General features: G+C 39.7%; 2 protein-coding genes across 2 annotated transcripts; one reads left to right on the forward strand and one right to left on the reverse strand.

Moving 5' to 3' along the window:
• The first annotated feature begins 2,414 nt into the window (after positions 1–2,414).
• LOC120289549 (protein trichome birefringence-like 43) lies at positions 2,415–5,756 on the forward strand. The gene is made up of 5 exons (XM_039304600.1): positions 2,415–2,959; positions 4,109–4,280; positions 4,386–4,561; positions 5,108–5,266; positions 5,353–5,756. Exons 1-5 carry the CDS (start codon positions 2,676–2,678, stop codon positions 5,657–5,659), a joined length of 1,098 nt encoding a protein of 365 aa, XP_039160534.1. The 5' UTR covers positions 2,415–2,675; the 3' UTR covers positions 5,660–5,756.
• A 16,291-nt stretch (positions 5,757–22,047) lies between these two features.
• LOC104427311 (G-type lectin S-receptor-like serine/threonine-protein kinase SD2-5) lies at positions 22,048–24,318 on the reverse strand. Its single transcript, XM_039305130.1, is given in 3 exon segments — positions 22,048–22,689; positions 22,692–23,093; positions 23,632–24,318. Coding segments are annotated over 3 exon segments (1,731 nt in total).
• Positions 24,319–25,663: the final 1,345 nt, after the last annotated feature.

The following is a 25,663-nucleotide window of genomic DNA, read 5'->3' on the forward strand; positions in this document are numbered from 1 at the left end:
TAAATAGAAGAAGACTACTAATACAATACTTCTAACTCTAGATGAGAGATTGTGGAAAAGAATAGAAAATTCAGGCTTTGCTGGTTTCGCCAAAAACACTCCTTGAAAAACATTTTTCAAATTTTCCAATATTCATTTCACAAAAAATAAACTAATCATACAAAACATTTTCTACTAATTAAAAAAAAACACATTCAAAAGTGAGAAAAACATTTTCCGCTTTTTAGAAAGTGGAACATGTTCTCCATATTTTCTTTCACCTTACCAACTTACACCAAACACATTTTCCTTTTATTTTTATGTTTTCCCTTTTTTCCCCTCTTCCTCAGCTGGTCGTCGAGCACAAAGGCAGCAAGCAACTAGCCACAAGCCAAGTCTAGCTTTGTTATCTATGGTGAGTAGTTTCTTTCTTCTCAATACCTTTTATTGAATTGAACTACTAAATACCTGTTAGAGATCATATAGTAGATATAATCAAGAAGATTCTTTCTAATTGGTTAGGATTTGGTACACTTGTTAGTACCTACAAAGCATATCTATCGATTGGAGGACCAATGCTAGGCACAAGCTGACAAGGCTTGAGCTCACCAATGGCTCAAGCTCGCCTAGCCAAATCTGGTGAGACCCAAACTCGCTTGACTTGCCTCAAGTGAGCCGTGAGCTCGCCAACCTGCGTCTAGGCTGGTCATTGGGCTATTGGCCATCGCTAAGGCAAGCAGCTAGCGAAGGAAGGAGGAAAAGAAAAGGAAAATAATAAAAATTATTTTTAAAAAATATTATAAAAAATTTGATCTTTGGGTAATTTTTCCCATAAAATTAAATCAAATATCAAACAATGGAAAATATTTTCTAGTTTATTACTAAGTTTCAACTAAGTACCGAAAACTATTGTCATTTTCCTAAAAATTGGCTTTTTAGAAAACATTTTTCAGACACGTGATATTTTTTGCGAAATGAACAGAGCCTCAATGCCTATTTGATTAAAAGCTCAATTTACAAGCATATGAACATCTCCATTCTTGGGTCTACTAGTCCAAGCCAAGCTCTGACCAAGACTATGTTGAAGTAGGAACCAAGAATCTGCCATAAAAGGCCAAATGCTCCAAGGGCAAAGACCTTTTGTTAGATGGCATCAATTAAGACTTTGCAATCACTTTTTGGATGTGGAGGGACTAAGTATAATTGCAAGCAAGAAGGAGAGCAACTACTTCCGCTTCCATTGATGATTTCCAACGTCCTTTCCTTGTCCAAGCTTGGACTACTGAATCGCTAGCCGATTGTGCCATGATACCAATGGCTCCTTTGTTATTTTTACATGCACTGTCTATATTAAATTTTAATCCTTCATCTAACGGTGGCAATCAAGAGTCTGTCCCTTCCCCAATAGGATCGACTTCGAAACTCATCGCGACTATGTTCTCATCCCTAAACTTGTTTGAAAATTCCATGAACTTCTATAAACCAACTTAATTGCTAGGAAGAATTTGGAATAACTTGATCATGTAATATGTCATTCCTATAACACCACATTCTAGTACATAGAATCGCTACAAAGAGGGTGAAGAGTTTGCAATCGAAATCCATTCTCTGAGCAATCCGTTGTGGGTCAAAGAAGTGGTTATCATTTCCTTAAGTAAGAGAAGCTCCAAGCAGACGAGTTGATACCTCATAAACTCTATCTCCTTAAAATCTAGGCCAAAGGTGTGAATAGATGGACTGGAGTTTCTTCTAAATTTCCACTCAACAAGCATGAAGAATTTGGGATGATACATAACCCGATTAGTTTAGCTCTACAAGGCAAGACATTAGCTGTTGTCCTCTAAAACAGCATCCTGTGCCTCTCATGTCTTCACCTTTTTCTTTTTCTTGTGTCACTTATTATCTTCAAATCAATTCTTTCAACTTCTTCAATATGTGCAATCAAACCTTTTAAAAGTGGTGTCTCAACAAAACACGAAGAATAATTCAATGAAAGAAAAAACACAATTGTTGAGGGATTTGTCGTCATCTCTTGCCACCACGATCTTCGCCTAAGGGGAAAAAAATTTACACATTGGTTACACGATTAACTGGACGTGTACTTCTAGCTCTGTATAAATCCCAATCAAATTTCACCCTTTCTAATCAATTTTATTGTTATTATCATATTAAATGTCATCAAATAGGCCTATATAGGAGATTCCCTTATCTTGGCCTTCAACGAGGCAAGGTTCTCCAGCTGAAAAGGCCAAACAATGTTGTAATGCTAATGAATGCTCCGGAAGACCAAGGAACTATAATTGGGCAGTAAAATCCAACATTAAGTGTGGGCCAAACATTGAATGAGTTGCTATTGAAAGGGGCTTGAGGGTCAATCTCTTCTTCCCCATAAAGCCACAGTTTGTGTCTGTCTACTTCTACCTTCCGCAATATGTCGTCCTAGATAGAAGAAAAATCCAATAAGATCCAGTTTGCAACTTTCCTATTCTTATGGTATGCAAACCCTCACCCGTCCATTAATCAAATTTCCAAATTCGATTCGGTTCAACCCCTGGAAACATTCACCCTCTCTCTATATAATCTGCCCCCATTATCACTAATCTCTGTCGATATTACTCAGTTTCACACACATTTCAAGTCCCAACCAACCCATCTCTCTCTCTCTCTCTCTCTCTCTCTCTCTCTCTCTCTCTCTCATGGGTGTCTTCGGAGGTGCAGTATTCGTGGTCATTTCTCTACTTGTGAGTGACCTAGCGGTTACGACGCTGGGACATACTAATGGAAAGAGAGAAGAAACTGTCGAGGCCGGTTCCTGCGATGCCTCCGCAGGATCGTGGGTCTATGATAGTTCATACCCTCTCTATAACTCATCCCAGTGTCCCTTCCTACAGAAGCAGTTCAAGTGCCTTGAGAATGGCAGGCTCGACAGAGATTACCTCAAGTACAGATGGAAGCCCGCCGGCAACTGCAACTTGCCGAGGTACGTTCCCTCAATATCTCTCTCTACGCCCGTGCTCGACAACACTCAGCTTCAGACCCAATTTGCTACGACCACGTGAATTTGTCTTGAATTTCGTTGTTCTTGTCCGCTATTAGTGATGATCATGGTTTTGGAGGTGCATAACGGAGATGCTGTTGCAGGGATTGGAACTTCTTCATAAGTTGAAAGTACCCTACTTGTATTCCAGTATTGTCAAGCGTTATTGACAAACCTGAGTCAACCTTAACGAGTACTAAACTGATGTCAAATGCTCCGTAGATAACCACACTCTCCAAAGCCACGATCTTGTTATCTTCTAACCTATAAGCCACATTCCTCAAACTCTCACCTTGGACAAGATTTCCATTTCGGATATTTGATTCAAATTCATACTGATCGAGTCCATCTGTTTATAGTTTCATGTAAGATGCAAAGACAAATTGAAAAGAACATTTCCACAGGACTATGCATACGATCTTAATTCGTTGTCGTTAAGCAATAGTCTTTGGAAATAGATTTAGCGATGGATTGGTACCCATTTGATTGTGATACACATCTGGCATAACATGAAGTCTCCAAGTCACCGAACGTTGTTGCTTCCAAACAAGCTCGGTCTTACAAGTCTCATGCACTTTCCCTAAATCGTTCTTGGACATTTTCAGAAGGCACTTTTTATCATGGAAAGTATTCTATGCTTGCAAGAGACAGATAACGACGAATAGAAGCCAAAATGGTCCATATCGAATCGGCCAATCTTTTTGCCTATATTCTTTCCCTCTTGCTCGTAAAGAAACAAATTCAAATCATTGGGTGCACTTCTTTAAATATAGGAAGTGTAGTTGTGAAGTTGCTTTCATATTGTCCTTTAGTAATGTTATTTTTGTAAGTGCACCTATTCTCTTTTTGTCTCTGTCTTGCGAATGTCCAATATATAAAGTTAAGCTTTGGATTCTTAAAATTTTTTAGTCTTGGATCAATGTGGAACGAAAAAGGAGGAAAAGCGAAGGGGTTGGATAAGAAATCTTGTATTGGGTCTCGACAGAAATACTAATCAATTCTGGGAGAATCGATTCGAAAGCGCAGCAGGTCTCCGATTTATGTGCTTATAACATATCGTCGTTCCCGATTAATGAAAGTTGCTTGGTCTAGGTTTGACGGCCGAGCCTTCTTGTTTGGATTGAGAGGGAAGAGGCTGATGTTTGTGGGGGACTCGTTAAGCTTGAATCAATGGCAATCCCTCACTTGCATGGTTCATACCGCGGTGCCCAAGGCCAAATACACTTTGACAACAGTTGCTGGGCTTTCCAACTTCTCATTCCCAGTGAGACCTCTTGCCTTGACTTGCTCTTTGCTCTTCACTCTTTGACTCGAAAAGTCAAACTAAAAGGATGAAATTGACGACTCGTCAATTGTGATATGGTTGCAGGAATATGGAGTGCAGTTGATGTTTTTCCGAGACGCGTTCCTGGTGGACATAGTGAGCACGAGCACCGGGCGAGCTCTCAGGCTCGATTCTCTCCGGAACGCCAAGCTATGGGAGGGCGTCGACGTGTTGGTATTCAACTCGTGGCATTGGTGGCTTCACACAGGGAGGAAACAACCGTAAGTGTCCATCTTAGCAAGCGTTACATCGACTTAGATTCCAAATAAAATCGATCACATATCAAGAATTTGTGAGAACCACACTTGATCTCATTAGAGAGCATGAGTTCTCTTATAGTTTCTGCATCATAGTGACTTCTATCTAGAGGTGATCGATGCACAGGCTCGAGCTAGATCGGGCCTAATTTGATGCCCAGGCCCTCCTATAAGAGTAATTATATATACAAACTTTTCGAAGGGGACTTTCAACTAAATTACCTTACTCAAGCATGTCCATTGACTAATTTCTGGGCGGATTGATGTAGGTTAAGATATCTGACCATTTTAACCTCGTAGGAGCAGCAAAATCTGCGTAGCTCTACACTGGATGGTAATGGCGTGATTTGTTCAGAAATGGACATACTTATTTGATTCAGTTGGCAACAACGATGTGAAATAGAGCATTTACTTATATTAAGCATGCTTTTCCCTTATATATTTTTGCTTTTTTTCTATGTGCTTGAAACTTCGAAGCTTCTGACATTCCTTTTTTTTGAGGTAATTTAGATGGGATTATATCCAAGAAGGGAATAAGATTTACAAAGACATGAATCGCTTGGTGGCCTACAAGAAGGCAATGAATACTTGGGCCAAATGGGTGGACTCCAGGGTGGACCCATCGAAAACTACTGTCTTCTATCAAGGAGTTTCCCCAGACCATGCAACGTAAGATCTTTAGAGTTCGAGGACATATTGTTTGCTATTTTGCTAATCTAACTCGTGATTTATCAAATCCTGTTCAAATCAAGCAGTGCAAGTGACTGGGGTCAACCGAACGCCGACGCTTGTGTCGACCAGAAGCATCCGCTCGCTGTGCGGCGATACCCAGCCGGCCCAAACCCGGCGGAACTGGTGGTAGAGAAAGTAATAAGATCGATGACGTACCCGGTCCGTCTGCTCAACGTCACGTATCTCTCGCAGCTCCGAGTAGATGGACATCCATCGGTGTATGGCTTGGGAGGACACAGGACCATGGATTGCAGCCACTGGTGTCTTGCTGGAGTTCCTGACACCTGGAATTTGCTCCTTTATCAGTCTCTTGTAGCTCACAACTTTTGAATCTGCACATCGCTAGAATAAGTGAACAATTCACATTCAGATTTAATTCATCATGGAAATTTGTGGTATTGGGGAAAGAAAATTCCCTATTTGTGGCCGGTTTATATTTTTTAATTTTTTGTTGGGGTGGGAGGGGTGACAAATTTGAACCTATATTAAGAGGAAGCTAGATTTATAAGAGTATAAAATAATTTGGCGATATTGCAAGTTCGTAATTAGGAAATTAAACATGGGATCGATATTTGTATCCTTAGTAGAAATTTATTATATCACTCCAAAATCATTTACGTGAACCATTTTCAACATTTTGTGCATTGTTCATTTGTTTAAGCTAGTTTAATCAAGTCGATGCAACACGGTATATATATTGCAAACTAACGTTTACCAATATTATATATTGCAAACTAACGGTTACCAATATTATGAGGAATTAGTAAACCAAAATAGAATTTCCTTTTTTTTTTCTGTTCAGCGGAAGTAGTTAATGCAATACATCCTAGTGAACAAAGTGATTGAATGCAATGGTACCCATATAAATTTATTTTGAAAATGAAAAAGAAATTACAAATTTCAATGATTGTTACGCGTGGTTCGTGAAGGCTCAACATAATATAATGTGATTAGTCGACATTCCGAATGTGACATACACATGAGGCACAATTACATCATCCACCGTGCAATCTCAATCATTGTTTAATTCCAAAACCCTCAATGCCTACTCGTCCTAATTTTGCATGATCTGATCGAGTCTCCACCCGAAACGAGTGCCACGATTGAGAAAAGACAGGTCACCTATCGACGATCTATGGTGGCAGCGGCAGCGATCTCAACTGCATTGGCTAGATAGCCAAGAGTGCTTTGCCGGAGTCCTGAATATTTGGAATCATCTCCTGCGCGCGCGAAGCCCATGGAGGATCTCAACCACAGGTTGCCTCAAGTACAGATGGAAGCCCGTCGGCAACTGCGACTTGCCGAGGTACGTTCTCTGCTTATCTCTCCTCTCGTGCGAGCTCGGCAGCACGCCGCTTCAAACCCGACTCGGCTATGACCACGTGAACGTTGGTGATGTCTTTGGTTTCGTTGTCCTTGTCCGTTGTTAATGACGATCATGGTTTTGGAGGTGCATAATCCAGGATGCTGTTGCAGATATTAAAACTTCTTCATAACTTAAAAGTAACCTGCTTATATTCCAGTACTGTGATGACTCTGATGAGGAATAGATATCATAGGTTTCGCGTCTATCTTATCGTCTTCTTAAACTATATGCCACATCCTTCGGACCCTCACCCCGAACAAGATTTCCATTTCTTATCTTCGATTCAATATTAAAGGTGGACAGATCCATCTAATCAAAATTTTACGTAAGATGGAATACAAATCAAAAGGAACATCTTCTCGAGATCATGCATACGCGCTTAATTAGGTGTCAGTGAGCTGTAGTCTTTCGAAATAGGTTGAGTTAGCGATGGATAGGGACCCATTTGATTGCGATATGGATCTCGTATTACATGAAGTCTCAAAGTCACCCAACGTTGTTGCTTCCAAACAAGCATGGCCCTTACAAAGTCTCGTGCTCTTTCCCTAAATCGTTCTTGGACACATTAAGAAGGCACTTATCATCATAGGAAGTATTCTTTGCGTGCAAGAGATTTAGTACGACGAAAAGAAGCCATAGTGGCCCATACTGAATCGACCGATCATTTCGTCTGTTTTCTTTCCTCTTGCACGTAAAGAAACAAATTCAAATCATAGGGTGTACTTCTTTACATATAGAAATTGTAGTTGCGAAGTTGCTTTCGTATTGTCTTTTAGCGGTGGTATTTCAAAAAGTGCACCTTTTATCCTATTGTCTTTTTCAAAAATTGTAGTCGCGAAGTTGCTTTCGTAAGCTTTCGATTCTTAAAAAAGTTTACTCTTGGATTAGCGTCGGCGAAATGAAATTAAAATGAGAGAGAAATGTGAAGGGGTTGGATAGGAATCCGGTATTTGTCCTCGACGGATAAAAGAAGTACCATTCGGTTCTCGATTAATGGATTAAACAACCCCAATAGGTCTCTGATTTATGTACCATAACATATACAGTTGCTCCCGATTAATGAAAGTTGTTTGGTTTAGATTCAACGGTTAAGACTTCCTGTCGAGATTGAGAGGGAAGAGGCTATATTCTAGCGTGGTTCCCACCGCAGTGCTTGAGGCCAAATGCACTTTGACAAGAGCATTGATGACTCGTCAATCATGATACGTGTGGGGGAGTGCACTGCGAAAACTCGATACCTTCTTCCAAGGAAATCACTGAGAGAGCTCAAGTCTGTACTAGTTAATATATCCAATTAGATCTACTTTCACTTAAAAGCTTAAGGCAATAAGTTACAAGCCAATTAAGATATATTAATTGCTTTACATTACATCAATTCTCTAAAGTGAGCTTTTTCTAACACAACTCACTCACACGTATATCTTAATAATACGTATGCAGGAATATGGAGTGGAGTTGATGTTCTTCCATGACATGTTCTTGGTGGACATAGCGAGCACGTGCACGGAACAAGCTCTTAGGCTCGACTTTCTCCAAAGCACCAAGATTTGGGAGGGCATTGATGCATTGGTGTTCAACTCGTGGCATTGGTGGCCTCACGTTGGGAGGAAACAACGTTTAGTCTCGATCTTGACAAGCACTGTATATACTAAAATCATGTATCAATCGTAAGAATTTGTGAGACTCATATGAAATCTCACTAGAGAGAGCACTAGTTCTTTTATAGTTTCTACGCCAAAATTACTTTTGCCTAGAGACGATCAATGCACAGGCCCAAGCCAAGTCGGTCCAAATTTGGTGCCCATGCTCTCCCCCCCCCGGGGCGCCCAGCCCGCTGCCGCTCGTAAGAGTAATTATGTGTGAGAACTTTCAAGGCAGGACTTTATAACTAAATTACCTCAATCCCGCCCAAAAGTGCCCTTGGAGGCCAGTGGGCCTCGAAGCCAAAAATCAATAGCTCTGTCCGACGCATCACCGATAAGTATGCGCAAGAACTTAACGTTGCAGTCACGGTTTTACCAAGGAGAAACTTTTCGATGGATCAATATATGCCAAGACATTCGACCATTTTCACTTTGTAAAGAGTCCGAAGTTCAATCTTCTCGCCACTAATTCATGTTTCATGGCCACCCTTAGGAGCCGCAAAATCTGCATAGTTCTACAGTTGTAAGTTGCCGCATGACTTATGCAGAAAACCTATGTACTTGTCTGAGTTGCGCTCAACGATGCGAAATAGAGTTGATATTCTTCCAAATTAACGTGACTCCTATATATATTTCTCTTTTTTATGTTTTTGTTTATCGAAGGTTCTAATATATATATTTTTTTCTAAGGTAATTCAGATGAGATTATATGCAAGTAGAGAATAAGACGTATAAAGATATGGATCACTTGATGGCCTACAATATGGCATTGAACACTTGAGCCAAGTAAGCAGACTAGGCTGCGTTTGGGAAAGCTTTTGGGAAAAGCCTTTAAGGAAATGCAAATGCCTTTGGTCTAAAGGGTTTTGATGAAATGCAAAAACTGTTTGGTAAAATATAATTGAAAAGCACCTTGAAATGCAACTTTGGGGAAATGCTGTTTGGTAAACACTTATATTTGTAAAGTCCTTTAGCGAAACCAATTTAAATTTTTAATTTTATTTTTTTAAATTGAAAACAAAAATAATGACTTTTTTTTTTTTTTGCATTGAGATGTATATATAAAAGAGATATATTAACAAATTCAATGACTTTATATATATATATTTGCACTGAGATGTATATATAAAAGAGATATATTAATAAATTCATAAGTTAAAAAATACATCAAAGTGGACTTTTTCTCAATTAAAAAGAAAGAGTAATTTCATTATAATAAACATGATTACATATGCATCGAAGAAAGAAATAGGTTTATATTGAAAATTACAAACATCCTTAAGTATTTACTAAACTCATTGCTATTTGATCACGTAAACGCGCCATATCATAAGATAAATTGTCATTTGAAGTACCGGCCCCCTCATTTGTATCATCAATGTCAACTCAATATTCATAATTGGGATCCAAATCTGCTCTTGTAAAATGTCTATCATTGGCGGCGTTTCGTTGTATATAATTATGCAAAGTCATTGCTGCTATAACAATTTTTAATTGCTTCTCAAATGGAAAATTTGGCATATGCTTTAGAATTTTCCACTTCTTCTTCAAGACACCAAAAGCTCGCTCAATTTCCGATCGCAGCGAGGAATGAGCACGGTTGAATACCTCTCGATAGCCTGTAGGGGCAGGACCTTGTTGAAATTCTGGCAAATGATATCTAACTTCTTTATACGGTCCCAAATAACCCGTCGGATTTGGCTATCCAACATCTACTAAATAATATTTACCTGCACAAATATAATATAAATTTAATCAACATAGACTACATTAATACATATTAATGTACAAAAATCATTAATTAACAAACCTGGAGGAGGATGAGGAAATTGCACATCACGTCTCCCTAAAGCTTCATAGAAAATACGAGTATCATGGGCTTGGCCCTCCCAACCAGCCCAAACATACGTGAATTCCATATTAAAATTACACACCGCTTAGATATCTTGAGTCGGTATACCTTTTCGACCAATAAAACGAATCGATCTTGTACAGGTATCATCGCTAAGATATGAGTGCCATCAATAGCTCCAATACAACCCTAAAACAAAAACGTAAATATTATTATATAATCAAAATTTGCTTTAATTCCTTCTTCATATTGTATAATAAAAACATACCTTAAAATATGGAAAAAATCTTCGATTATTTTTTATCTTCTCCGGAACATCCCTAAATTGCCAATCAGCTGGTTGGATCAAATCTTTTCCCATTTCACATACTTTATCTAATACTAAGCCAAAATATCTACTTATGGTTTCCCCAGAACGCTGAAAACGCTCTTGTGTTAACCTATTACCTATATCATGTCCTAAAATATGAAGAAATATTCCAAGCATTTCTGTAACATCAATATTCCTAGTTCCTTTAAGACCATAACGTGTTACTAAATCATGCATTAAATTATTAAATACAATCTTATCCATTCTAAACATTTGATAACATTTTATCGGATTAGCATCTTCGTCCATCAACTCTCCAACCCATGCATTTCCTGTATATGATGATGTCCTACAAGGTTTTTTTCTCATTGTATATTGCTTGATAAGCGATTGCGGCTTGAGTAATTTCCACAAGTTGCCAATATTCCTCGTCCTCTTTTTCATGAAATTCTCTTTCAGAGAGTCATCCATATCTGTTTAAAATAACAAAACAATAAGAAAAGTGATGGGTAATCATCAATCAATGAAACAATTATCATCCATAATATATATGCAAACTCCATCCATTCAAAAGAACACAAACTAAAAACACAAGAATAAAAAATATAATTAAAAAGAGAGTTCACAAGTAGTGCAAATCACCAATCCAAAATGAGTTTCACGTTACAACATAGATTCATATAAAAAGCTCAAACAAGTAACTAGTATCCTAGCGACGACTATTATGCTCCTCCAACTTATACTTCAGCCACTCGACTTTCTCTTCATCTTCATCCAAGTTCATAAAAATTTGCCTATTATCTTTCTTTTTCGGAAAGATGAGAGAGTGCAAAGAAGAACAACTTTTTGTCTTCCTTAATCTCAGGAATGGCTTTCAATGTTTGCATAATCTCTTTGTAAGGGTCAAATTCCCTTGCAACCGATGTTGCATTGCTCCTACTTTCAACTGCTGAGCAAAGTCTGTCGATTTGCGATGCTAACTTAGCAGGCCCGGTCAATTTTCTCTCTCTCTTTCCTCGAGCTTCCTTTGTGGAACTTTGTACCGTTCTTTTATGGCTCTTACTTTGACTTGGTTGGACATTCGTTTCACCTACATTACACTCTAAAGTATCATCAATAGATCCTGCACAATCACCAATATCAACTTGTGTGGCCTCAGGATTCTCGGTATTGCATAAACCTTGTGCAGGATTCCAAGTAATACTTCCAAAGGGCAACCGTACTGAACATTCTGTCCAACATAACTTCCATATCTGGATGTATGTCTTTCGTTCGAAAGACTTTAAGCTTAGGATTGGCCTGTTATAATAAGATATTTTCATGAGTTATATCAAAAAAGAAGAACTTATAAAAAAAAAATGTGGCAAAAAAAAGATAAAACGCCTGAATCTTTCCCTCCCATCATCACTCGCATCAATCGTTTTCTTCCTTGGATCCCATCCTAGCCCTGTTTCCTTTTGAATCAATCGTTTCCATCTTTTCCATTCTTCCTTTAGATTATCCCACTTACTCTTCATTTGATTTTTATCATATTTTTTGCCCCTCAGCTCTTCAAACTTGGTAATTATAGCTGTCCATCCATCTCTTTTGTTGCTCGCGGGGCAATTGCCTTTTTCAATTTGTTCAATGCACAATCGACAAAATGTTTCTACATCTTCCGGCTCCAATGAGCCTTTTCTTTTGATGAACTCGCCATCTTCCAATAGAATAAACACAAACACATTTGAAAAATGAAAACAAATGAGATTAACTACGACCCAATTCCCTATAGATGAATGAACACATATATAGATAGAACTATGCATAGCACGAAGGTTGAGTTCGGGGATGTTCATTCTCCATTTTTAGCTAATTTCCTCTTTTAGATGGAAAGGATCCTTACAACTATGGATGCATTTAGTTTATCATAAGATTTCGCAAATTCACGATCTATTGAGCACATACCTAAAAACCATATGGGTGACAGGAAAAACATTGCAAACAAGGGGCATAATCAAGGTTGTTAATTGCATTAAACAATAAAGAAGCAAAAAAGCTTCACAGCGATGGATAGACAACATAGATACCAAACCGAGACGTTAACAAGAGAATTCTGATTATGATATCTAGTGTTAAGCATGCCTTGCTCTGTCACTGCAGCAATCTCAATGATCTCAAACACAAGTGTTCCATAAGATTCAGACTTTACAAGCAAAAACAAAGACTCCCTTAGACTAACCGAACCAACGACACATCAGTCGAACCCAAACAGCCCAAGAAAATGAACTCAGAGAGCAATTCTACAACTGAAAAAACTCTATGCTGCAATCTCACACCAATTGCTAGACATCATCATATCATTGAATTCACAGAGTTACAGCTACATATTCACATGGAACAAAAGAAAGCAAAAGAGTAAAAAGGACTGACCCGCCTCAAACAAAAGAACAGAGGAGCCTGCGAAAAGATGGGAACTTTGGAGAGACCCAGAAGAAAAAAGATCCTGATTTGCCCAAAAGAGCAGCACCGGAGTTTTCCTAGAGACGTTCTCGATCACGCCGTCCAATCTTTCTTCCACCCCTGATTTGCCCACAAGGTACCCTGCAAAGCAACCAGTCCCCGATGTGTTTTGACTCAAAATTGTTGTTACATACTGAAAATAGAAACATGACAAGAAAGTCAATATGAAAAGCTCAACAATGTGAACAATCGAGATGGAATATCGAGAGGAGGAAAATACACCAAGAGCAAGGTAACGATCTGATTTCCAGATTTTCTTTCCTTTTTGAAGAATCATGGTAAACCAGATTCTTGGAAAATTGCTTAGTAGGAGAACCACACCCCACCCAGGGTTTAGCACTTTCGGATAAGTCAATAACACAAGAAGAGTTTTCGAACCACTATAATAACTATGTTCAAGTAGCATCATCATTCTATCACATTGTAAATATTACTTCCGGTCCCAAAAGACAAAAAATTGCAGCTACTGTTCGAGGAAAATCCAATTACACGTGTTCACTCCTATGTAAATACCTCCAAGCAGAGAAATGTACATTATTGAAAATGCCTGTAAAAGGATTATCTTGAATAAGAAAGGTTCAAATGAGTGATTTGCAGACCAAACAGATGGAAAGATGCACCAAAACAGATGCATGTAGACATCTTGTATAATGCATCAATGAGAGTTTAACAAGAAGAAACTGAAGCATGCACTCTTCTACACGACATGAATTATAGGCATATTGATATGATGTTATAAACTTCACTTCCCCAATTTGTTTTGTAGCGCTCTCTCTCTCTCTCTCTCTCTCTCTTCTCGACGAGGCGTCTTATTGTCAACGAACTTTCAAGAGCGTGCGAGAAAGTTAGCTCTTTGGGAGATCGAAAGCAGCCGTGCACTGAACAAGAAAGGCAGGTGAAATATGCAATCTTTTAATCTCATTGAGCTTTCGTTAATGGGTATTCTCTGTACGTCAGAATATATAATGCCCGTAATATAATTCCTGCAGATGAAGTGAAGATTTAGGCATGCCATGCGTATAGCTTTAACCTAATCATTTTGTTAAATAGATTTTAACTGCACGCACAGAGTCGAATCTTAATCCCGCTCATGCGCACATTTCTCGCTCGCAAAAAGACGGCAACTGGAAAGAGGAAAGCGCGAGAAACTTGTTGTGGGTTCTTTTCGTCAGACCATAAATGGGAAGTCTTCACGCATGTTTGGGGAAAATCAATAATCGCAGAGCAAGTCCCCAAGATGATAATCGAAGGGAGGAACATAAACATGCAGGTGTGGAAAGAAAACGAGGGAGAGTGCTTGAATCAGACGCTCATTTAAAAAAAAAAAATACAGAGTGGTCCAAACCCAAAATCCTTCCCTAGTTTTCTCTGCATTTTCCCACAACACCCAAACAGAGAGCTTGCAAGCGAGCTAAAAAACACATCCGAGAAAGAAACCCAAATCGATGAACACATGAACAAGGAAAAGGGAACATGCTCGGGCACTACAAGATGAAATTCCCAACTCACCTAAAGACCAGACCTCCTGAAGTTTAGCTCCGAATGACGATTCTTGGTGCGTGCTCGTGGATTTGAGAGAGAAGAAGAAGACGTGGGTCAGGCTTGTGGATTTGAGAGAGAAGAAGAAAAGACTTGCGGGTGGGTAAGGAATGAAAGAGGAAAGCGTGTGCGTAGATCTAGGGTTTTCGAAAGGGTTAAACTTGGAATTTCGTTTAAGTTATGAGGGCAACCATGGCAAATGAATAAAAATTCATTAACCCTCCACCAGCTTACCGAGAAAGCTGAAATGCCCAAGGCAGGGTGGGCTTTCAGCCTTCGAAATGCAGGTTTTCAACTAAAGACACTTGCGAATGTTTTTGCCAAACACCCATTTTTAGCCCAAAGGGCTTTAGGAGCCTAAGTGGCTTACAAAAGCCAAATCCAAACGCACCCATAGAAAGCTACAGTCTTCTATCAAGGAGTTTCCCCGAACCATGTAAAATAAGAATCTTGACTTCAAGGATACATTGTTTGCTATTTTGTTAATCTGACTCGTGATTTATCAAATTCTATTCAAATCAAGAATTCATTACCCCTTTCATGGTTTGTACCATAGTCGATGTCTGTTTCCTCTCCTCTCTTTTTTTTCAAAATTAAAAATAAAACTAGCCTCTTAATTTTGTCAAGATTGATCTGATCTCCTTTAGGCTTTAGCAAACTCTACATTGCATAGTTGAATCTTGAATATCCAATCATCTCAATTCTCTATTTTTGGCAGACATACATGTCAATATAATCACAATGGATCGTTAGAAGTTGGAAGTCAAGATGATTGGCCGAGAATATTTCAGAAGTAATCAATAGAAGATGTCAGAACTCTACCCATGGTAAGCTTTTCCAATGATCTTTGTTGGTTTTAAGAATGACTTCGCAACGGATTAAATTAAGTCATTAACCTCAAAATGAAGAAGACCTGGACGGAAAAATCATTTCCGAAGGAGATCAAGTGCCGGAAAATGAAAGAGTAAATCAAGTTTGGATCCAAGAAATAATAAGGCTACTAAAAGACATTATCAAGAACTGACTTAGTTTTAGCAGCTTTTACACAAATGGCTCAACCGGTTCCCTCTTTTACGAGATGTATTCAGACGCTATGTTTGACACGAACCTGGTTGAAACATCAGCAACATCTCTCCATCACTCTCCGGCTGGAACTTGCAAGCGGATTAACGCAAGGGAAGTTAAGTTATGGTTTCTAAACTCCAAACTTCCATTTTAATGACCAGCAGAAAATCCATATTGCTATTGGTACTAACTTAATAAATTTGGCCACGACTGGACTCTACATAAGCAATAAAACCTAAATGCAATAAACTAACCAAGTCAATCCTTCCTAAATTCGACCCAAAAAAAAAAAAACAATTATTTTCTTAGATATGCCAAAGTCCATTCATTTGCGAGCAAAAAAGAGAACCGATATCATGCCATGGACTTTTGGGCCTGCAAAGAAAAAGACATACCGCAGCATTCAAGCTTTGAGAGGAAATTCAATTGCCTGCACAATTCTACCACTAGTTATAGAGAGAACCGATATTAAAGTGGCCAATTGACGTCTAAGCTCTCTCGTGTATGCGAGCTCTCTCTACCCTCTGGTAACGATGTCTCCTCCCCAAAACCTAGACTCAGTCTAAATACCACAAATCTCTACTCCTTTTTGTCCTTGTTACAGATTGATTGACAAAAAACAAAACCCTAAAGAATGTTTCGCCAGTTCTTTTTTGTCGAGTATGGTGGCGTTCCACTCTTCACATAGTGCAGTAGCCTTGCTCGATCGGCAGGATCTATGACTTATGTGGCTTCAATCAAGGTTGGATTTCCTCCCTTTCGATCTGTGGGCGAGTTAATGATGTCCGGATGAAGAAGCTCGTAATCTGGCTCGGACTTCCGGGCGCGCAGTGGTGGGTTGTTGAATACGATTCGATCGGAACAAATTCACCGTAGATGCTTCTGTGAAAAGGTGTGGATCCGGCTCTGATAAGGAGATATACTGAAAATCGTATTGAGCTCTTTGTCAGTAAGATGTTTGATAAAATGTCTGAGAGGGATTTCAGAAGTACTCAGAAATATTGATTGTTGCTATTAAGTTTTTTTTTATGGTTTTTACATAGCATGGATAGAAAAGATGGCAATGAGTTGCGGGTTGCAGCATTATGTAAACGATTAGGTCATTTGTGGTCTGAGGAAGATGTGGTTGAAGTAAACCCGGAGATATCATTACAGAAAAGAGATGAATGTAAGAGAACAATTTTGGGTAAACTTTACTCAAAACCCAATGTCAACTTTCCAGCATTCTTCACAACTATAAAGAAAGCATGGAAAGTAGAGGCGAAGAGAATGTGCACAAAAAGGACCGAGTCTCTTTACCTTTGTATTTCAATCGAGGCGGAAAAGGACAGAATCCTGAAATCTACACCTTGGTGTTATTCTAAATGTCTGCTTGTTCTAAAACAAGGCGAGCTGAAATTACGAACATTGTTATGATTTTCTAGAGCAGCCTTCTGGTAAGAATTGGAGGAATCCCCCCGGATGGAGGGTTGAAACAGTTTACCATGATTTGGGGAAAAAACTCGGCCAGGTCCAGGAAATTAAGCTTGAAACCATGGGAAACTTGCAGCAAAAAGGAGGAAGAGTCAGAGTGGAAGTAGACTTAACTACTCCTCTGAAAGCAGGAACCATCCTGGATATTGGCCATAAATGGCTGTGGGTTGAATATAAATACGAAAGATTACCCCATTATTGTTACTCCTGTGGAAGAATAGGCCACTATGCACAAGATTGTTCAGAAATACCTTATGTAGAATCTCCATGGGCAATCAACAAAATTGGCTCCCTACGGACCATGGCTGAAAGCGAAGTCGATGATCACAGCCCTTATTGGGAGGCCTTTTATGGCAACATTGAAGAAGACATTATAATAGAAGAAACCATACACGAAGAACCTTCTCCGGCAGCAAGCGGGATCTAATTATAAGAGAGAAAGATCCAGAAATGCGTCTTGAAGTATGCAGCAAAAAGAAGAGCAGAAAGTTCCATGGAGCCGAGATATTGGAAACCCCTATCACAAATTAGCGAGGTTATCAAAGATCATGGAAAACAGATCATTTGCTCAATGCTCCAATACAAAATTCTTTGAAGATAGGAAAAAGCAGCAAAAAGAATATGAAAGTGCGAGAAAACCAAAAAACAGAAATGCCTACCCGAACCTATACCTCTTATCATAGATGACTCGAGGCATGACGGAGACCCCAGTGAAGTTGCTTAAGGATGGCACAGATTAGGCTTTGGTGGCTAGCCCTAATAAGCCACCAAAGAAGACATGAAAATTATTAGCTGGAATTGTCAGGGGCTAGGCAACCCCCTGACAATCCAAGAGCTAAGAGCATTAATTGCTCTAGAAAGGCCTAGTATAGTTTTTCTAATGGAGACTAAAAACAAAGCAACGAGGGTGGAAAGTATATCCAGGAAACTTCAATTTCAGCACTTATTTTTAGAAAACCCAACGGGTATAGTAGGGGGGTTGGCGTTAATGTGGAATGAGGAAGTATCATTGCAAGTGCAAAGCAGTTCAAAACAATATATAGATGTCAAATGCACTGAACTAGCCAGGAAATCAGTGATGCAGATTACTTTTATTCATGCGTCCACAAATTTTGGTGAGAGGATACAACTATGGCAGCATTTGAAGACATTGAAACCCTACAGTTCCCACCCATGGATATGCTTGGGTGATTTTAACGAGATTCTATATGTATGGGAGAAGGTTGGGAGAAGGGAAGCAGATAATAAAAGAATCGCAGCATTTAGAGACATGCTTAATGAGTTATCCCTGATGGATATGGACAGTCAAGGATGTGCATTCACGTGGGCAAACAACAGAGAAGGGGACGATCTTGTTAAAAAAAGATTGGATAGGGCGTTATGTACCTTGGAATGGCGAGTACTCTTCCATGATGCAGAAATTCATGCTCTTCCAGCAATAGGCTCGGATCACAGTCCTCTTGTTCTGAGGCTATACCCTGCACAAAGGAAAAGAAGAAGAGAATTTAAAATGGAGGCTTTTTGGTTAGAAAATGAAGAATATCACGATGTTATTCACCATGCATGGACTAACACAGTCTATCCTCAGCCAACTTTCTCGGACAAGCTTCAGAAACAGCAAAAAATTGACACAAAGGAGTCAAAAAAGTTTGCTCATGCACCCAAAGAGGATAAGAGAGTTAACTCAGCCCTAACAAAGCAATAACCAATCAGTCACATTCAAACATAAAGGAAGAGAAAAGCATCATCCACCAGATCGACACATTAAGAAAGCAGGAGGAACAATATTGGGGATTGAGGTCGAGAATTAAATGGTTACAGTGGGGAGACAAAAATACACGTTTCTTTCATGCTACAACAGTCCAAAGGAGGTGTCGAAATCACATTACGATGCTGAAAGTGGAAGAAGACAGATGGTGTCGGGATCCAAAGAAATCGATTCACATTAAAAATTATTACAGCACCCTATATACAACAGCAGGGGAACGTCATTATCAGCCAGTCTTATGCCAATGCCATACTCCTATTGATGATCGCATAAATGCATCGCTGGTGGCTAATCCCACGATGGAGGAAATCAAAACAGCAGTTTATCAATTGGGAGCCTTGAAAGCGCCTGGCCCTAATGGGTTTAATGGTATGTTCTATCAAAATGATTGGGTTATTATTCAGACTGACCTATTCCACCTGGTACAGAGCTTCTTCAACACAGGTGTTTTGGATCCTCATCTAAACCAAACATATATTGCCTTGATTCCCAAAGTGAAAAACCCTGAGACAATTTGTCAGTTTAGACCTATCAGTCTTTGCAATTTCAGTTATAAAATCATATCAAAACTACTTGCCAATAGATTGAAGCAATGGCTGCCAGAGATAATCGAACCTGAACAGAGTGCCTTTGTACAGGGGAGACAGATCTGAGATAACATCCTAATAGTGCGGGAAGTGCTACACCAAATTTGCGCATCACCAAAAGAAAGAAGAAACATCGGGCGGACTTAAATTAGATATGCGAAAGCATATGACAGAATTGAATGGGATTTTCTTCGGGATTGCATGCTGCAAATGGGTTTTTCATAGAAATGGGTGGCTTTAATAATGCAATGCATCACAACAATGACTTTTAGTGTTAAACTTAATGGAGAACCTACCCCGTTTTTAGTCCTTCCAGAGGTCTAAGGCAAGGAGACCCATTGTCGCCTTATTTATTCATCCTAATCACTAATGTGTTAACTTGGTTGATGCAAAAAGCAGTAGGAGAAGGCAGCATACAAGGTATACAGCTCAACAGGTTCTGTCCTAAGCTTTCTCACCTTATGTTTGCGGATGATGTTATTTTCTTCATGGATGGGACTTTAAAGGAATGTCAGAATTTGACACTTACAATTAATCAGTATTGCTATGCAACGAGGCAAGCTCTCAACTTAAACAAGTCAGGCGTTTATTTTAGTAAGAATTGTCCCCCACTACTTAAGAGGAATATGGCTCAAGAGCTGAGAGTGCCTGTTTTTGACAAGACAGGGAAATACCTAGGTATCCCTACAGAATGGGGACAATCTAAAAAAGAATTATTTGCATGGATACTCACCAGAGTGAATTCAAAGCTAGAGGGTTGGAAGGAAAAATTACTTACCAAAGCAGGAAAGGAGGTCCTGATTAAGAGTGTGATGCAGGCCATCCCAACCTATGCCATGTCAATCTTCAAGCTACCCTTGTCCATCTGCAGAGCAATAGAAAGGCGAATAGCGTCATTCTGGTGGCAGAAAGGAGACTCAAAGAAAGGAATTCACTGGAAGAATTGGGAAGCTATGAAGACAAGAAAGGATGAAGGAGGGATGGGGTTCAAAGACTTAATTACCTTCAATTGTGCAATCTTTGGGCAAACAGTGTCCGCGTCTACACAAGTCCCCTGGATGCGTTATAGAGCAAAGTTCTAAAGGGCACATACTTCCCTTATGGAGATATATGGAGTGCACGGAAGGGCCAGCGATCCTCTTGGGGCCGGCAAAGTATCTTGTTGGGCGAGACTCTATGAAATCGATGTGAAATGGTTAGTTGGGGATGGTAAATCAATCAAAATAAGGGAGGATAAATGGTTATCATAAGAGTTAACAGGGAATCGAAACCCAACAAACCAACTATGGTTGAAGATTTGATAAACGAAGATACCCGAACTTGGAAACAAACTCTTATTCATCGGTACTTTTTTTAGAGAAAGTAGCAAGCGAGATTCTAGCTATTCCCTTGAGTAAAGATCCCAAACCGCAGTAGAATATGGACAGGAAATTGCAAAGGAGAATTCACGGTGAAAAGCGGATACAACAGATCCCAATCATCGACTATTAGACCAAATTCACATAAAGCCTCGTGTTCTTACCAGCCCCCACGATCTTTATGGACGCAGATCTGGAGTCTCTCTGTCCCACCGAAAATCAGAACCTTCCTCTGGAGCATTTGTCAAAGTGCCATTCCCACAAGGGAGAACCTCTACAAAAAGAAGATCAGCCCAGATCCATTATGTCAGATATGTCATACGCATATTGAAACCACCGAACATCTCTTCCTATTCTGCAGGTGGACTAAAGAGATCTGGAAAAATATCCGGCTACAGGGGACGAATATGTTGAAACAAATCAAAAGGATAGATCAGTGGCTTTCGGCAGCATTCGCATCACGAAAGGGTTCACCTGAAAGAGAGTTCATCGCAGGGATCCTATGGCAGATCTGGAAGGCTCGAAACGCACGGATCTTCAGAGGAAAAATCCCAAGCCCGACGAACGTCCTCGATCTCGCACAAACCCAGAATTTAGCTTTTAGCGAGAGGAAGAAAGAAAACACAAATCGAGACCACATCTCAACGCTACCGCAGGTCCGGACTCCACCGGAAAAGGTCAATTGAAAGTGAACGTCGACGCCTCATGGGTACCGGAGAAAACCTCTGTTCAATGCCGGAATCGCAAGAGATGAAGAGGATCTGTCGTTGATGGCTTTGCGGCGAGAGGCTAGGGCTTCTTCGTCGGCACAAGCAAGCGGAAGCCCTTTTTGCACGGATTACGCTTTATCTTGAACTGAAGTCGTCGCACGTGAAGACACGAAGTGAAGCAGTTCACCTTACCTGTGGAAAGCGGCGTTTAGCGGTGGTGAATTTCGTCATGGGCCGGGCCGAGATTCCATGGAATTTAAGAGAGATAATTCAACACTTTGCCGACAAGAGCTCTTTTCGGGCCAAAACGTAACAGTAATCTACTGTCCGCGGGAGGCAAATCAGGCTGCTGATTGGCTGGTACGAAATCATCGTGCAAAGAAACTTCCTCCAAATTGGGTTCATATACCCCTATCTCTATGGAATATTTTAGTTTCCGAATGTAACCCATCGTTGTGTTCTAAGACTACTTAAGATAATGCATCGCATCTTTTTTGACCAAAAAAAAAAAAAAATAGAGAACCGATATTATAAGTTTGCCCGTGTCATCATGCACCAGTTAAAACGAAGGGTGATAATGCAGTGGTGGCACTGATTTCTTGACTGAGTTTTGCTGCTCCTTTAGTGGACAGCTGAGCAGAGAAGTTGTAATTCAAGTTGTCTGGAACTTTCATAACACCCTCTAACACCTTGATGATCATTGACATGGAAGGCCTCATTGTATAATCTCCTTGCAAGCACCATGCAGCAATCCTCATCATATTTACCGCATGTGGCCCATTTAATCGCATATCCTCGCTAGACTTATCCACAATGTCCAACAACCGTTTCTCTTCTGCCTTTCTCTTAAGAAGACTTAGTAAATACATGTCTTCTTCATCTAGAGACCGATCGAAGTTTTTTCTTCCACAAACTATCTCCAAGATGACCACGCCAAAGCTGTACACATCAACCTTTTCGGTAATTGCAACATTCAGCCACTCGGGGGCCAAATAACCAGAGTTCCTCTCATGCTTATGACAACTTGGTTTTCGTCCTCTCTCAATCAACTTGGACAATCCAAAATCGGCAACCTTAGCATTGAAATTCCCATCCAAGAGAATATTTTGGGGCTTAATGTCTAGGTGTACAATCTTTTGTCTGCAATCTTCATGAAGATAATCTAGTCCTTTCGCTATATCGAGAATGATCTTCTTCCTTCGTTGCCGAGAACACATTCATTGGATTTGGGAAAGATCCATCTATCTAGAGCCCCATTAGACATGTACTCATAGATAAGGAGCCTTTGGGATTTCTCAGCACAATATCCCATGAGTCTTACCAAGTTCACATGATGGATACCACCAATAGTCTCAACTTCGGCAAGAAAGGATTTCTTGACCTGCCCAAAACCACCAAGCCGCTTTACTGCAACTTTTGTTCCATCAATTAGAGTACCTTCGAAAACAGAACCAAAACCACATTCGCCAAGCTTTTTACTGAAATCATTTGTCATGGCTTTCAAATCACCGAAACGGAATCTTGTGAGCATTCCGTACTTGAGTAAGATATTCCTCCTCTGCTTCATTGAGATCTCTCTTCCGAACAAACAAAACTATGACTACGATAAGAATTATTATGGCAATGAGAACTCCAAGGTTGGATTCAAGTATGACAACAAGACGGTTGGTCCTTTGATTTGGAGCTTCATTGGCAAGAGGAGAATCAAGAGAATGATTTGGAGTTCCTACATAATGCACATTTTGTAATTTTAGGAAAGCGGTAGAATTATAGGAATTCCTTTTTTTGTCAATTTTCATAAGTGAAAACACTTGAGTTGTTAAGTAACAGTGGCCAACAGTGGGATCCATTTTGTACTTAAATATAGCTACTTCGCATGAACAATTTTTTGCACAAGCCTCTTTACAACTTGAAGCATCTATGTTCATGAGATTTGAAGTAAGAGTGAAGTATGTGACATCTTTGAGCTCCAGAAAACTTTGATCTTGTGAAGCCTCGCAAGATAGTGGAACATTCTTAGAACACCCAAAATTAGGCTTAGTATAATTTTCTAGCTTGAAATAGCTCATTCCATCACTCGAAGCTGGACAACTACATTGCCCATCGGAGCAAATTCCATATTGTCCACACACTTTTGGATAACCACAGTCCCCCGCAAGAGACATAGTCAAAAGATCGGCCACTTCTGCCCACACTGCACACATATCCTCAGGTGAACTCCAATTAGGCCTATATGATAACTCATACACTCTCAAATGCCCATCCGAGCCCAATTTCATGTATTGTACAAAAGATGCATGAGGGACTGAAATCAAACTCAAATTATGAATAGAGTTTGAGAAGAAAGCCAAGCTTCCATTTATAAACTCAACATATGGAGACTCAGTATTTGCATTTGGATTATCAATAAGAGATTGGTAATAGATCTGAGGAGGACTAGTCTCGATTTGAGCAAATAATCCACGGCCATTCATGTAAAGCATAAGCGTACCGTCTATGGCCCAATTTGTCTCAGAAACACTCGGTATCAATCTTTGGCCCGCCATCAACTTTTGTCCTAAGACAAGTGTGTCGGTTGGATGATCAAAAGACTGCCAAACAGTCACATTATTCTTATCAAACAACACGAGATTCCCCAAATCTGTCAAATTCAAGCCTACAACAGACTTGCCAGAAGTGTTAGTGGACCAAGCAATAGTACCGCCAGCATCTTTCAACACCAAATTGCCTTTGGACGTAAGCTCTAATGTTGCGTTGATCTTTACAGGATTGTTCCGATTGGTGGACCAAACAACTTCTACAGATGCATCATTAGTCATAATACTTGAGCAAGGATGGAAGATGAAAACAGCAAAGAGGCAAGTGTTGCAGTTATAATTACAATAGAAGCCACTGACGTAGGCAGTGCCAAAAGTTCCTATGCCTCGGCGTAGAATTGACCGCATGATCAATAGGTCTGCAGATGAATGGGATGATTTACATAAAATGTAGTCTCCGTTATTTGTCCACCGTGTTGAAAGCGTCGCAGTTGGATAATCAAGATCTTGAGCTTGAGCATCGGCAAAGTTTGAGAATTGAGATAGAAAAACAAAGGAAAGAGAAAGAAGAGAAGAAGAGAGACAACAAAATGAGACCATGGCCCGCAATGAAAATTTGAGTAGAGAGAAGATTGAGAAAGGAAGAGAGGAGGGAAGCAGATGAACATGAGAGATTGAAGTGGAGGGTAGATGGTTTCTGAAATCGGAATGGTAGTGTTAGCATCTTGCAATTCGTGGGAGCAAATAAAGTGAGTCAATTTCAGAGGAATTGGTTTGGTTGACTATGAAAAGGTGGACATCAGGTTTAGGGTAGACATCGGGTTTAAACCCAAAAACCCGATATCTACCTTTTTCCTAGTCAAACTAGCCCAAACCAAAACCCAGAAAGACGATATATAGTTTTTTCTTAGTCCAACCAACCCAATTCCTCTTAATTAAGCAAAACAACTTTGGAACCCAACCCATGTTTTGGTGCTTCTCTGTAATATCGGGTATGAGTTATCAAATGAAGCAAGTAGAACAAGTCAGACGGACAACGACTGGATCGTTGCCTTGCCCATTGGTTTTCTACACTCGAGGAATATCTCTAAATTCAGTACTTATCTAACGTAATAGATCAATGACCAATTGAAGAATTTGTACGAATTACAGAGATACTTTGAGAGATTCAAGAAGAAGAAGCATTCTTTACGTTGGAAAAATGACTAAATATTCATAATGGAAACTTTAATTGGATTATGAATTCTTGTGTACTTGCACAGCCATTAATTACTTGGCTTTTTTTTTTCCTCCATTTGTCCGGCTAGAACATAATATAGGGGCGTTAACTAGTATTAACACCTGATTTTGCCGGCCAGGTAAATCGTCAAAATAGAAATAGCAAAAACAGATAGTTGGATAGACAAGCAAATTGAAATAGAATTTATTAAAAAATATCAAAAAAGTGAAATTTTTTTAATTAATTAAAAAACTAAATTTTTTTGTATTTTTAAGGAAAAAACAAAGCGGGCCGAATTGACCCAACCCCTTCTCTTCTTTCAACCCGCTTGGGCCGAGCCCGACGTCTTCCTTTTCTTTTCTTTTATTTTCCCCGGCCGAGCCTTCCTTCTTCCCCTGGCCCGACCCC

The sequence above is a fragment of the Eucalyptus grandis genome, chromosome 11, assembly GCF_016545825.1.
Source record: "Eucalyptus grandis isolate ANBG69807.140 chromosome 11, ASM1654582v1, whole genome shotgun sequence".
Taxonomy (NCBI): domain Eukaryota; kingdom Viridiplantae; phylum Streptophyta; class Magnoliopsida; order Myrtales; family Myrtaceae; genus Eucalyptus; species Eucalyptus grandis.

Coding starts and splice junctions, on each gene's coding strand:
- LOC120289549 (XM_039304600.1), top strand. CDS start 2,676: ATGGGTGTCTTCGGAGGTGCAGTATTCGTGGTCATTTCTCTACTTGTG. Junction 4,562..5,107: donor CACACAGGGAGGAAACAACC/GTAAGTGTCCAT, acceptor GAGGTAATTTAG/ATGGGATTATATCCAAGAAG. Junction 5,267..5,352: donor GTTTCCCCAGACCATGCAAC/GTAAGATCTTTA, acceptor CAAATCAAGCAG/TGCAAGTGACTGGGGTCAAC.